Source organism: Dromiciops gliroides, chromosome 2 (genome assembly GCF_019393635.1).
Source record: "Dromiciops gliroides isolate mDroGli1 chromosome 2, mDroGli1.pri, whole genome shotgun sequence".
Classification (NCBI taxonomy): domain Eukaryota; kingdom Metazoa; phylum Chordata; class Mammalia; order Microbiotheria; family Microbiotheriidae; genus Dromiciops; species Dromiciops gliroides.
The window spans coordinates 29460277-29475508 of NC_057862.1; the positions used below are offsets into that span (position 1 = coordinate 29460277).

The following is a 15232-nucleotide window of genomic DNA, read 5'->3' on the forward strand; positions in this document are numbered from 1 at the left end:
TAGCTTGAAATATATTACTTGACTTTTTTTGAGATACTTAAATCACATGAGGCAACATGGTGTGATGGGTAGTAATCAAGAAAATCTGAATTTGATTCCTGACTAATATATTTACTAGCTGTAGGACCCTAGGAAAGTAATTTACCATCTACGGGCCTTAGTTTCCTCAACTGGAAAAGGAGGGAATATAACCTCTAAATTCTCTTCCAACTTTTAATCTGTAATACCATGACTCTTCTTTTACCCAAGATAGGTCAAAAGCAAGACAGAACTGCTTTGCCTACTTGAGTGTGGCCCATTTTCCCAACCATCCCTCTCCTCTCCTCTCCCCTCCCCTGTTCTCCTCTCACCTGTCTTCGAAGGTCTCTGGTCTTTTTGCACATATTATCTATTGCAATATTCAGGGCATTGCTCCTTTCCTTCTTCCCAGCCTGGAAGAAAACATAAGACAAAAAACTATCATCACAAACGGAATCTAATTGCTATCTTGTTGTTAGCAATTTTCTTTCCCCCATCCCTGCCCCACCCAATCCCTAGCAAATAACAGCTTGGCTTTTCAAGAACAGGTTTTCAACCCACTAACGTGTTGCATAAGAGAGATGAACATCTTGCTTAAGAGAAGTAGAATCATGATTAATGGCCAAATTGGTTTGTCCTTTAAGGGGCCATGGCATGGTGTGGCATGGCTGCAACAGTGCCAGGGTCCAGTCAGCCAGGCATCATACAGAACAGGATCTGTATAGAATGCTACTCCGCAGCTCCCAGCATACCAGCTTGTTACCCACTAAGCTGAGCAATTAGCTTAAAAGCACCAGAGGCCCAATTTGTCACCTTCTGTGGGAGTTTCTGAAAGGAGGAATTTTAATCGCGTTGTGCAATGGATGCCGAGACATATTGGAGCTTTGTAGAAAATCAAGTAAAATATGCAGTGCGAACCTTGACCATGGATTTGGCTGACAAGATTCCAAGAACAAATTGTTTCCAGGGACAATGTAAAGCAATCTGTGGGCTTCTCCAGACAACCTGAAGGCCACCTTTTCCCTTTGTTTCTGTGGCAAGAGAACTTAACACAGAATCATGAGGACTGAGTTTGAATTCTGGCATTGCCATTTGTTCTCTATGGGACCCTGGACAAAAATTCTTTGTGTTGTGCCATACACCATCTGAAAAAAAAATGAAGGAATTTCTCGTCATGGCTTTGGAAGTACCTTTCCATTCTGGATCCAAATGAATCTGAGAATCATTTAATAAGAATCTAAAAGGTACTAGATACCATTCTAGGAGTTCAGGTAACAGCAAAAATGACAATGGACACCCCCCCCCATTCTAACGGACTGGAAAGGGAGGGGCCATTGTTCTAATCCTTCATATGGACTACAGTTATCCCATCTCCATCACAGGGATTAAGGGCAAGATGCCTCCCACAATCTGGAACATCTGCATGAGACTTTTTGGTCCTCCATACCAAAGAAGTCCAAGTTATTATAATATTGAAAGATAAAATATATTGTTATATAATACAACACATACATATTGTGCATTTCTGAGTTTCTATACTTTTCCAGTGTCCCCTGTTGACCTTTGTGTGTCATCTGAGGCTTCTGCAAAACTCCCCCAAAATTCCTACATAATTTATTTCTTTTTTTTTCTTTTTCTTTTTTGGTCAAGCAATTGGGGTTAAGTGACTTTCCTAGGGTCACACAACCATCAAGTGTCAAGTGTCAGGCTAGATTTGAACTCAAGTCCTCCTGAATCCAGGGACAGTGCTTTATCCACTGTGCCACCTAGCTGCCCCCCTACATAATTTCTTATTCCAGCCTGAGATATATCTAAACCCCAATGGGGAAAGTCAGTGTGGAAAGGATAACTGCATTTGTACCCAATCTGTGGTAGAGCCTTCCAAGCTCATATTGGTTTGATCAGACACCATCAGACACACTCCATCTTGACTCCAGAATAGTGATGTCATTTCAGTCCTCTCTGAGACCAAAGGACAACAACCAAATACAACCAAATACTGATTTCCAAAGTCTCTTCAGTTTCTAGAGGCTTAATGATATCACCTTCAATCAGAAGTTTGTTAGCTTACCTGTTGTATTCTCTCATTTTGTTGTTAACTTAAATCCTGAAGCTGTGAAGAGAGAAGACCCTTGGTCACTAATGTGAGTGTGTGTCTGTGTGTGTCTGTGTGGGGGGTGTTCAGGAATGGGGGGAGTGTAAGTTTCTTGGGCAAATACTGAGTTGAAACTGAGATTTTTTTCTGATGATATTTAGCATAAAAGAGATGGAAATGACCATTATGTGATTCACTTCTTTGAAAATGGCTGCTCTTTAAATTAATAAGCTGAGAATGCTCCTTGGGAAGAGACCTTGAAAGTAAGAAAGAGAAATTCAAGGAGCCAGTGACTGCAGGAATTGGCCATTAAGAGAGCATCTAATTTTTTCAGGGAACTGGGCTCCATAAAAAGATTTGTTTTTTCCCTGAAAGGCTTATTTTATATATGTGGAAACTGAGGATTGGAAAGGTAAAAAGGGAAGACTATTTCATTCCCCACCAGTTCCACTCTTTGGATTCCATCATCATCATTCTGTCCTCCTCCCACCCCCCCACCCCCCAAAAAAATCTCCTAGCCAAGAAACATATTACAAAGACTGGAACTCATACTTCATCAGGACCTTCATTTGCCTCTGCTTCACTAACTGGAGGACTGGAGAGAGGAGCAAAAATCCTACTGTCTATTTAGAGAGGGCTCAGCTGCCCGGCCAACTCTTCCTAGACAGCCTGGTCGGGGATGAAATCAACACCACTCTCATCATGGATGGCCCTGTGCTGGCTGTCTCCTCCCCATCCTTCCTTTTCCAGATTCTTTTTTTGTGTTGACTTGCCCCCCTCCATACATTTAGCACAGTACCTGGAACCTGGTAGGCACTTAATAAATGTTTATTGTATTGTATTGTGAGATCATGCTAAGCTAGGTGGCATAGTGGATAGAATGTCAGGCCTGGAGTCAGGAAGATTTGAGTTCAAATAGAGCTTCAGACTCTTACTAGTTGTGTGACTCTGGGCAAGTCACTTCACCCAGTTTGCCTCAATTTCCTTATCTCTCAAATGAGCTGGAGAAGGACACAGCAAAACACTCCAGAATTTTTTGCCAAGGAAACCATAAAGGTTTCAAGAGGGGTCACAGAAGTTGGGCATGACTGAAATGACTGAGCAACAACAACTTCAAAGCATAAGTAAAGATCTTGATAAAATAAGGCTCAGGGGGCAACTCGGTGGTGCAGTAGATTAAGCACTGGCCATGGATTCAGGAGGACCTGAGTTCAAATCCAGCCTCAGACACTTGACACTTATTAGCTGTTTGGCCCTGGACAAGTCACTTAACCCTCATTGCCCGGCAAAAAACAAAACAAAAACAAAACAAAACAAACAAAACAAAACAAACGAACAAACAAACGAACAAAAAGGATAAAATAAGGCTCATAGGATAATCTCTTTAAATTGGGAAGGTATTTTAGAGGTGATTTCATATGATCCCCATCATTTATAGCTTAGGAAATTGAATCCACACAGGGAATCAGTGGCAAAGGAGGGATTCAAACTGAGGTCTTCTAGCTCAAAAGCCATTGTCTTTTCTACCTCATCAAGGTTCCTATGCAGAAGATTCAACTAAATTTACGTGCACTATCATTCTCTTCATAGATCACACAAAGGAGGAAAGAGGGAAAGAATCTGCTGGTCTTGGGTTCAACAGGGTTCTCATTTTAAATTCCACCTCCAAGGGTTACTATTTTTGTGACCTTGAGGAAGACATTGTACCTTGTTGAACCTCAGTCTCTTCATTGGTTAAAAAAAAAAAAAAGGCTACAATTCTCAGTACCACTGTCACAGGGCTATTGGGAACAAAGCCCTGCGTATGAAAAGAACAAGTGAGTAGACCTGTGAGAGCATAGGTGAGAGGGGTCATCACTGGGCAACCTCTGTCAGAAGCAGCCAGAAACATCTCAATGGAAGTGTCTGATGCACAGGTTTACAGTTTGCTGATACTGGTCCAGTGTCACTCCTTCAGGAATGAAATGGGTATTCTTCAGGATTATAGATTTAGAGCTAGAAGGGACCTTAGAGTCATTGTACCCATTACCCTTATTTTCCAATTAAGGAAACTGAGTCTCATAGAGGTAAAATGATTTTCCCAAGGTCACACAGGTGATAAGCATTAAGGCAAGGTTCCAACCCAAGACTTCTGACTCTGGGTTCACTGACCTTTACCATACTATCTCTGCCCCTCACTCGAATGCCTTCCTACAGCAGGGATAAAAGGATGAAGGCAAGCCTGAAAGGGAACACAAGGAGCCCTCAGGGTCACAAGCACAACTAGCAATTGCACAGAAGAAATTTATGCCAGTCCTTCAAACTCTCCTATTTTTAGCATGCCTGGTATCGTCTGAAGTGTGATTCATCAATACTGTTAAAAGATGGCAGCATTATTAGAAGTGGCAGTGGTGACACAAGGTGGTAACATGAAAAGATTCAATAAAGGCCATAAAGATGATTTCCTATTTTTTATGTCCAGGGCTCAGGCTGGGTCTTTACAGGGCTGGGCACATTTTCACTTTAAACATCGGCTCTTCACACTGGGGATCATCTGTTTCTTCCTTCCCACATTCTTGCTCTTCTCATTCAGCTTTTAGCTTTCTATTCTTTACTTTATTCCCTACTTGGTTTGTTCAGAATTTGGTTGCCAGCCTGACCCCACCCCCCACTTCATTTTGCATAGCATAAAACTAAGTACCCTATGGTGGAAGGAAACACTAGCTCCAAAATCAGAGGACCAAGGCCTAGATCTTTTCTCTGGCACTTGTTACTCATGTGATCTTGGACAAGTCACTTAATAACTCCTGGCCTCAGATTCCTCAACAACCCATCTATGTAGCAACATTTATTAAAACCAACCAACCCTGTGCTCATCTGTAAAACTAGTGGTGCCACACGTCCCTTCCAGGTCAAGATTTCTCAGACTATAATCTAATTCAACTCGACATTCATTTATTAAGCCCTAACACCATGTTAATCTAACAATGGTTCTGAAAAAAAATAATGGAAAGGGCTGAGAACCTGATTTTGGAAAAGCCACTTCCCCTCAGTCTCAGGTTCCACAGATGTAAAACGAGAGTACTGAATTGTCTGTGACAAGTTATGGCCGAGTCAGTTTGGGGCAGTGGTGAGGAGCCTGGACCAAGTCATTTCTCTGACACTGACTAGCCAAGTGATTTTTTATCAGTTAATTAACTTTTCAAAGCCTCAGTTTCCTTTTTTGTAAAACAGAGATGATCATAAAAATTACATTGGGCTGAACTTGGGAGTTATAAACCAGGGGGTCAAACTGGGATTCTGTCACTAATTATCTCTATAAATTTGAACAAGTTTTTATGAGTCCCAATTTCTTCATTTCTACAGTGAAAAGTTTGGACTATATAATGTTTATAGTTCTTTCCTACTTTAAATCTATGACCCTATCTAACTCACATGGTAGTGGTAAGAAAAGTGATTTATGGTTCAGTTCACTTCAATCGAATATACATTTGTAATGCTCATATTACATTCCAGGTACCATACTAGGCATTGAGGAAGTAAACACAAGTTAATTAATAAATCAATCAGTCAATCAACAAGCATTCATTAAGCATTTAATATATTACAAGCAGCATATTATCCCTATCTCAGGGACTCATATTTCACTGAGGAGAGCATACATGTGCATAAATGAGTAAATTCAAAGTGATTGCAGGAGGGAAAAGTACCCCAAACTGGGGCTTCTGGAAGGGGGAGGTCAGGTAAGGTCTCGTGTGGGATTGGGATTTGGTCTCTATAAAAAGCTCAGGAGTCTCATGGGCGAAGGAAAGGAGGGATGAAGATGATTCCGGGCCTGAAGGTAATGAGAAACATTTTATAAAATATCCATATGCATTTTTCATTTCATATTATAATAATATACTGATAAATAATAGCTCACACCCAAAATACCAGCTATTATTACATTGATGATTTAAAGTAAAGGCCTCATTCTGTGAAAGAACCAAAACAGGATAAGAAAAATACTATTTCTTGTCCTAAAAATGGGTTGATGAGTGTGAGGCTCTGTTTGACTGGAAATGAGACAAAGGGAAGAGATGTTTCAAATGAGCAAGATGGTTTTGATGACTCCGGGGAGACCACTGAAGGCCTAAATACCAAAGGGTATTTAACAGCCAGGAAAAATATACTCAACTGATAATCCAATTTCTAAAATGCTATAGAAGCTAAGCAGCATCTTGTACCGAAGCAAAACTTAACCAGCTGGAGTTCTTTCTTTCTCTTTTTCTGAAAGTAGCATCCTATCCAACCTTTCGGAATGACACATTTGCCTTTTAGTGGGAAATCTACATTTCATCATAAAGAGAAAATGTACTGTCCTTGGGCTTATTTCTTCTCCACAGAAACAGTCGGGGTCTTTTTGTACTTGGTGCTTAGTAGATTTCAGCAAATGTTGGGAGTTTTGTTTTTTGTTGCTATCCTTATTGTTTTCAGGAACAGAAGACACATAGATATATAAGCATAAAAAATAAAGCCTTCAATTTCAGGGTGGTGTATACTCTGTCAGGAAAACATGTGAATGTGGTGTCATTAAAATCCTGTTTCTCCACCCCCTACTAAGTGAAAGGATTGCTGAGATGTCTTTCCTCAGAATTTAATACATATCCCTCTACATACGACCCTGGCCAAGTTATGCCTTGAAAGATACATTTAGTTCAGGGGGGTAGATTTTAAGATGGGCATTAAAGTGGAAAGCCTGTGAAGGAGGGCATAGATTCCAAGAAGAATGGGGTCCCACTGTACCCTGTTTTAGTAAGACTTCCAGCTGGAGCCCTATGGTCAGTTCTGAGCACTTTGGTTTAACGACAACATTGATAAACATTTAAGTCTTCCGTGGGGCATTCTGTGGTCCCCACCTTGTATACCTAGTAAGTACCCTTTGACCTCTGGGGTCATCCCCAGTCTAAAGAGTGTGATGTTAAAAAACAAGTAAGTTTTAAATAAGGCTTATTTCATTCACATTTTTTTTAATCTTCCTAGCCCAGTGCCATGTTTGGCATACAATGGGTACTTAATAATGCAGCTAGGTGGTACAGTGGACAGAGTGGCAGACTTGCAATCAGAGGACTCTTCTTCTTCAGTTCAAATCAGACCTCAGACACTTACTAGCTGTGTGACCCTGGGCAAGTTACTTAACCCTGTTTGCCTCAGTTTTCTCACCTATAAAATGAGCTGGAGAATGAAATGGCAAAACACTCCAGTATTTCTGACAAGAAAATCCCAAATGAGGTCAAGGATAGTTAGACACAACTGAACAGCAAAAATCTTGATGGAACTCTCCCTGGCTAGAAGCACCTAGGTGGTACAGTAGACATACTGCCAGGCCTGGAATCAAGAAGATTCCCCTTCCTGAGTTCAAATCTGGCTTCAGACAGTCACTAGCTGTGTGACCCTGGCAACTAGCTTAACCCTGTCTGCCTCAGTTTTCAGACTTCTAAAATGGGCTGAAGAAGGAAATGGCAAACCACTCCAGCAACTTTGCCAAGAAAAACCCAAATGGGGTCATGAAGAGTCAGACAGGACTGAAAAACAACTGAATAACCACAAATGTACTAAATAAATGAACGCTTTTTGATTGACTGATTAATGAACTGCAGCTACCAGAGAAGAACCAGGAAGACAATGGACCTCAAGTTCATGCATTATGAGGAGAAAATGAAAGAACTGGAGTTGTTTATCTAGAGAAGACTGAGGCAGAACAAGGGAGCTGTGATGAAGGGATATTTCCAAAAGGAGGGATTAGATTTAGGGTCCTTAGATCACAGACCCATGTCTAGAACTAGAAGGACCCATACAAGCATCTGGTACAACCTTCTCATTTTACAGATGAGGAAACTGAGGTCTTGAGCATTTAAATGACTTGTCTATGGCCAGAGCTAACTTATGCCAGACACAGCATCTAATTTCTAGCCCTTCTTACTCTGTCCGTATAACCACTAAACCATATGCTTCCCTAATATTTTTCTATTTCATCTTAGAGGGAAGAACTAGCAGCAGTGGGCAGAAATTGTAAAGATAGAGATTTAGGATCTCTGTAAGGACAAACTTAAAGGGCTCAACAAGAGTAGCTGGATTTTCTCTCTCATCATCTTTGGAAACAAAGGAGTGCTATTGCTGGGTCAAAAGGCATAGTGTGAGAAGTAATCATTAACAATCAATATCTTGGGGGATCCAGTGATCTCCCCTTAATTCTTAGCCCTTTCTCCCCCTCCCCTACTCCAAAAAGTAGAGTTCTTGAGAGATTCCATCTGGGCCGAGCCCAAGACAAGCTCACAAAAGGATCCTGGGGTGAAGACAGATTTTTTGTCTAGATAAGTAAATTAAAGGACTTTACTGATGATTGGGCTTGCGTGAACCAGTTCTAGGTGGGAACCACTGTGCCCCCAACAGTTTTGGTGGGGTTCTCTGCATTCTTCCCTGATGTCATCTTTATTTGAGTCATGTATCCCCAACTTCATTTTAATATAACCCTCACTCAAATCATGTTAAACAGTTGGATTTGATTGCTATGTCATGGGCCTCCTACAGTTGGAAGGGTCTATGAACAGAGACTCCCACTGCCATTAGGTGTCTTTGGTCTGAGATACATGAAATAGACTGCCTTGTATTTATATCCTGCCAGCCATATTAATAAAATGACTGCATTTTCCAGAAACTAGGTCTTACATTTTTAATCATCACAATAGGCAGTTTAATAGCTCTGGGCATCATTCCAGATTGTTCTCTAAAATGTTTGGATAAGTTCACAATTCCACCAACAATGAATTATATCACAATTTTTCCACGTCACCTCCAAAATTTGTCATTTTCTCCTTCAATCATTTTATCCTGTTGAACTTTGGGTAAAGGTTGACCCTTTACTCTGTGATATGTTGGAAAGCATATTCTTGTTTATAAACAGGTTAGACAAGATTAATAGATATGTGGATGGAAGGTAAATGAATGAATGAATGAATAAAACATTTGTTTAACACTTATTATGTGCAAAACAGTGCCAATTACTAGGGATACAAAAAGAAAGGAGTCCTTACTTTCAAGGAATTTACATTTTAATGAGGGAGATAACACATATGGCACTTGGTTGATGTGGTCAAGAGAGATTGCAGGAAAGAGAACAATAGAGAGAAGAAAAGAGAGATAGAGATGAAGTGAAAAAGGGGCTGTATGAACATGACTCATCATCATATCACCATCATCACCGTCATCATCATGCATTCTAGACTAAGAGTTGGAAAGAATCCCAGTAGACATTTTAGCTGACAGTCTCCTTCAAATTTGACTAAGTTTCTCCCTAATTTCTCCTCCCCTTTTGTTGTTGTTGTTCATTCTTTCGATTTTGTCCAACTCTCCATGACCCTTTGGATCATGCTATCCATGGGCTTTTCTTGGAAAAGATACTAGAGTGGTTTGACATTTTCTTCAACAGTGGATGAAAGAAAACAGGTTAAGTGACTGTCCCAGGATCACATAGCTAGTAAGTATCTCAGGCCGGATTTGTACTCAAGTCTTTCTGATACCAAGTCCAATGCTCTATCCATTGAGCCATCTATCTGCCTCCTAGGGAAACAGAGATTAAATGACTTGACCAAGAAAGATCCCACAGCTAGTCTCTGAGGCCATATTTGAACTCAGGTCTTCCTGACTCCAGGCCCTGTACCTATCAATTGAGTCATATAGCTGCCCCAAATTCATCCTCCCTTACTAACTCAAATTCAACCTTTGTGCTTCTTTACTTGGTCAAATACCTCCAAGTCTCCTGAGCAAATTACTATTCCTATTCAGCTCAAAAGCATCTATCTTTCATGATCCTTCTCCCACAAAAGACAATCAAAACAAGTCTCATCGCTCTTCCATTATATTCAACAACCTATCACATGTATTATGGCAGCATCCTCATTCTGGTATTTTCTTTTCTCAATGATATACAATTCCAGGTCCTTCATTTGTTCCTCAATTGGTATAAAACCAAGGCTTTTTGTCATCTTTCCTGTCCTCCTCTTGTCCTTATGACCTCTTCATATCCTACCTAATCCATATTATATATTTCATGTAGATATGTGTTTATATGTCTGTCTGTCTCTCTGTGTATGACTGTCTTTGCCTGTGTCTCTCTCTGTCTCTGTGTCTCTGTCTTTGTGTCTCTGTCTCTCTGTTTTTCTATTCTTGGCTTCTCTGATATGATTCACCTGCTTTGAACCTGAGAACTATAACTAAATCATGAGCCTTTTACTCTTAAGGAAGGACAGTTGAGGCATTAAGTTGACCAACTGCAATTGAACTCAGCCTAAAACTGTTCCACTGGCAGAGCTAAGAGCAATCTGGTACTGTCCATTGGACTACCTGACTCACTCTTTTACCACATGGGCTGACCCCTAGCAAATACATGGAATGGCCAAAGGTGATTTCTAGTTCTACTGGATTCTCTTGCTTTTCCTGTACTCATCCCCTACCTCCAGTAGGACTCTGGGCAAACCTCTCTTCTGCAAAGTAAAAGGATTGGAGGATCTCACAAGTCCATTCTCTTTCCTTTCAAGCATGCAGAACTTTGTCATTCTTCCTAACTTTGCCTGTTCTTTGGAAAGCAGCTCATAAGCCAATTCAAATCTACCAACATTATTAAGACTACTACCCCCAGCTATAGAAAGACAAAAGGTAAGAAGGGTTCCTACCATTAAGAAACTTGCATTATACTAGATAATGACTCACATTTACATACACTTTAAAGTGTGTTAAGCACTTTGCATAATTAAAACAATAATAGCTAACATTTATGTAGCTACATATATTATCACATTTGAGTCTCACAACAAAGCTGTGAGGAAGATGCTACTAGAATCTTCACTTTAGGTAAATTACCAATGGAGCTAACTAAATATTTTGCCTCCTCAAGGGGCATTTAAATTTTATCCGGGGAGAAGTCTCAAAGGAAAAGAAATTAATTTCTAATTAGGGAAAGTTAGGCTGATTGGTGATTCAAGAATTCTGTGGTAGAAACAAGTCTTGGAACACCTCTGAAATAATGCCAAGTAGGTAGTCATTTCCTCTGCCTATTCCTCAGGTCACACCTGAGGCTATCTATTTTCCCCCTTCCCTTCTCTGTTGTTTCTTCCTCTTAAAGAAACAGGGTAGTAGCACAGTACATAGAGTTAGCCCAGGAGAAGGGAAATCCTGGACTCCAACACATGTTGTCTGTTGTGATGCTTTTCAAGTTACCATTTTCTTTTTTTTTCAGGACAATGAGTGTTAAGTGACTTGCCCAGGATCACACACCTAGTAAGTGTCAAGTGTCTGAATCTGGATTTGAACTCAGGTCCTCCTGAATTCAGGGTTGGTGCTTTATTCACTGTGCCACCTAGCTGCCCCAAAGTTACAACTTCTAAGAGCCACTAAGCCACTCTCTGATACTAAAAATTGCCTAACAGGTACCAATTCTTATTAGTAGATAGACAGACAGATAGATAATACACAAACACACACACACACACACATATAGAAAACATATATAAATGAATAAGAATATAAATATAAAAACTAATGAGAATAAATGTACATATATGCACATATATAATTATGTTTATAATGTGTGTCTAAGTGTTTCATTAAATATTTACCCATTGTCTTTTTTACACTTTTAAACAATCATTTTTTGAGAGAAATAAGTGAAATGTGCTCTCCTCATTGTAGGCAGACCACATTGCTCAAGTATCCAGGGTCCCCTCCCCCTCCCTTTTCCCCCTTCTGCTGAGCTGGCAGCTACAGTTGCCTAGGATAGATAACAAGAAGACCACAGAACTGCCATCCAATCAGAAGTTGTTCCACAAGGATGATATCTCCCCAGAATCAGGGAGATTAGCATACTAGTCCAAACCAGCCCCTGCATGTCCCCTAGCTCACCCTAAATTGTACTGTACTTGCTTAATAAGCCTCATACATTGTATCTAACACACCCCTAGGTGGATATTTAACATTATAATATGTCATATGATCAGGGTGGGGGTACATGTTTAGGACTTAATATGAAATAGGAATGTCATGAATAGTGTGTAGCTGGAATAGTCAGCCAATGGTGAAATGGAGGAGGGAATCTTTATGTTAGAGCCATGATAAAAAGCCTGCTGTGATGGGCTCATATTGCACAACTTCCTTGAAAGTGTGTGCCCTTTCTTGGAAGATCATAGTAAAATTGCCTTCCTGCTTTGCACTGGACTGGGAGTCCTTCCTCAGTTTACTTGTTTCTGAAATTTTTTAAAAAATAATTTGTTTCAAATTATTTGCCTTACTTATATCCCTCCTCCATTCCTTAAGAAGGCAACTAATATTGATTATACATATTGTCACGCAAAATATATTTCTATATTAGTCATACTCCAAAAGAAAACACATACACACAATAAAAAAAATAAAGAAAATGAAAAAAGTATGGTCCTATTTGCCTTCAGAGTTCTTCAGTTCTCTTTCTGGGGTACAAAATATTTTACACCATGGATCCTTTGGAATTGTGTTGGATCATTGTATTGCTAAGAATAAATCATCCATAGCTGGTCATTGTTACAATATCGCTGTTACCATGTACAATGTTCTCCTCATTCTGCTCACCTCGCTTTGTATCAGTTCATGTAAGACTTCCCATGTTTTCCCATGTTCATTTTTTATGGTCCAAACATTTTCCATTACATTCATATAACATAACTTTTTCAGCCATTACCCAATTGATAGGCATCTCTCTTCAATTTCCAATTCTTTGCTACCACAAAAATCATGGCTGTAAATATTTTTATGGACAAATAAGTCCTTTTCCCTTCACTCTGATCTCTTTGGGATACAGACCTAGTAGTGGCACAACTGTAACTAAGGTTATGGATAGTTCTATAGCCCTTTGGGTATAGTTCCAATTTTTTTCTCTACTCATTAGTTTTTTTATTGGGAGTACCCCAAAGAAATGACAAGAGTTTAATCAATCATTCAACAGTGATTGAGTCCTGACTATGTGCCAGGTATTTTGTTTATTTCTGGCCATACAAAGACAAAGAAAAAATATTTAATGCTTTCAAGAAGCTTACATACTAATGACGAAGATAATACATATTGTATGTATATATAATATCATATATGTATATATGAATATATACAGGTGGGAGAAAGAGGAAGGAGAGGGACATTGATAGAAACAGAAGATAATGATAGCAGGGCTGACTTTGGACACAGATGAGACACTATTGATAAAAAGACAGAAATAAAGACTTATCCTGCAAAGACCTTATTGTGGATATGGTTCCTTCTAGCTCTACTGAAGTATGTTTCTTTCACACAGGCAAGTAACAGGGAGAGCGATAAGAAAAGTCAAGGCTGCTCACAGTCCCATTCTCACTATTCATGATAGTAGTTGAAACTGAATGACACATGTTCTAAGGAAGAGCTTTGGCTCAATGGGAGCCAAAAACTATGTATTTGTGATTCTATGATAACGGTTTTCAGACCAAAACTGAACAGATTACAGATTAATTTGACTAAATCAACCAGTTGCCTTGATGCTGTGTTGGCACAGTTGAAAACAGCTTCTGGTTTGCTCGAAATAATTCTAGTTGTTCATTTTGTTCTCTGTGACTGTGTATGTATGTATCCTTCTTTGTGTTTGTATGTATCTGTAAGTCTGTGTGTGTGTGCGCGCACGCGCGCGTGTGTGTGTGAGCACTTGTGATGTTTAAAATCCAATCATAATCCTAGGGGTTTCATTACCAGAAGCCTGCAAAGCCCTTTCTTTAGCACAGTCCTGCCTATGCAATGTCCCATGATTTAGAAACCACCCACCCCTATTCCTAGGAAAATGTAATAGTAAATGACAAAGATTTGTCATGGCTAAAGTTCACGAGTCGGCTAATGTCCATTAATGTGTCAGCAAATTGGTAATTATGACCTAGTGAACACTTCTATTCTCATCCCAAGGATTTGTTCATTGTTGCCCTCATTAGGGATCAGAATTTTGAATGGCCACCTTGTAAGATCTTATGATTGAAAGCTGGAAGGGCCTGTGGACACTATCAAATCTAATCCTATCATTTGGAGGGGTGGGGGGTGGGAAGGAATGAAAACAAAGAAAAGGGAAGTGGTTTGTCTAACATCACAGACTTAAAGAGTAGCAGAGGTGAGATTTGAACTGAGGCCCTCTGACAGCAGACTATGCTCATTTTAGGCTACCACACTATACTACCAAGGCTTTGTAAGGCCCTAACTTCATACAGATAACATTAAGAAGCTAGGCAGCTAGGTAGCACAGTGGAGATAGTGTGGGGCTTGGAATCAGAAATACCAGAGTTTAAATCTGGCTTTAAACACTTGCAAATTATGTGACCTTGAGCAAATCACTTAACCTCTGTTAGTCTCAGTTCCCTCAACTATGAAATGGGAGTCATAATAGCACTTCCCTCTCATAGTTATTATGGGGTTTCATAAGATAATTATAAAGTGATTTGGGACTGCCTGGTACATAGTAGGTGCTATTGAAATGCTAGTTGTTGTTCATTATTATTATTGCTGTTGTTATTGTTATTATTGTTGTTATTATGAAGATGATGACCTGACTCAGTACCAAGTGGTATTTGGACTATGGGTGCTGTTGTGGGTATGAAAGAAGCAGAGAGCACCTTTACACAAGGGGGAAAGCATTGTTTTATATTGTCAATTATCCTTTGAGCTATAACAGCAAAGACTTTCTCTGTAGTATTCAAATACCAGAGCCTAATAAGCAATGGTATTATAGAATATACATAAACCTGATAAATTATACTCCAGTGGTATTCTCTTTTAAGTAGAAACACTGTTCCCTGGCAAGCTCTTTACCTCCATAAATGTTGTGTGAGGCAGAGAAAAACACTCCAACTCATCTATTAAAAATTTGATTATTTTCCTTATGTCTCCATCTTTTTAGTGTGCATCTTATTCCCCTTGCCTCTCCATTTTCAAATCCTGATTTTCTTAATGTTAATAGAGGAACAGATTCAGAGCTGGAAAGTATCTCAGAGATTATCCAAAGCTCTCACTTTACAGAGAAAACATGACTTACCTGAAGGATTCAGTGGTTTGGCTAGGGTTTGAACCTAG

At 39.6% G+C, this 15232-nt stretch overlaps 1 protein-coding gene across 2 annotated transcripts in view; it reads right to left on the reverse strand.

Moving 5' to 3' along the window:
- CTNNA3 (catenin alpha 3) overlaps positions 1-15232 on the reverse strand; it is a 2043451-nt gene that overhangs the window by 1008865 nt on the left and 1019354 nt on the right. For both annotated transcript variants that reach the window (XM_043982624.1, XM_043982622.1), the window contains exon 8: positions 351-431. In XM_043982624.1, the coding sequence (XP_043838559.1) occupies positions 351-431 (81 nt within the window). The remainder of the gene's footprint in view (positions 1-350; positions 432-15232) is intronic.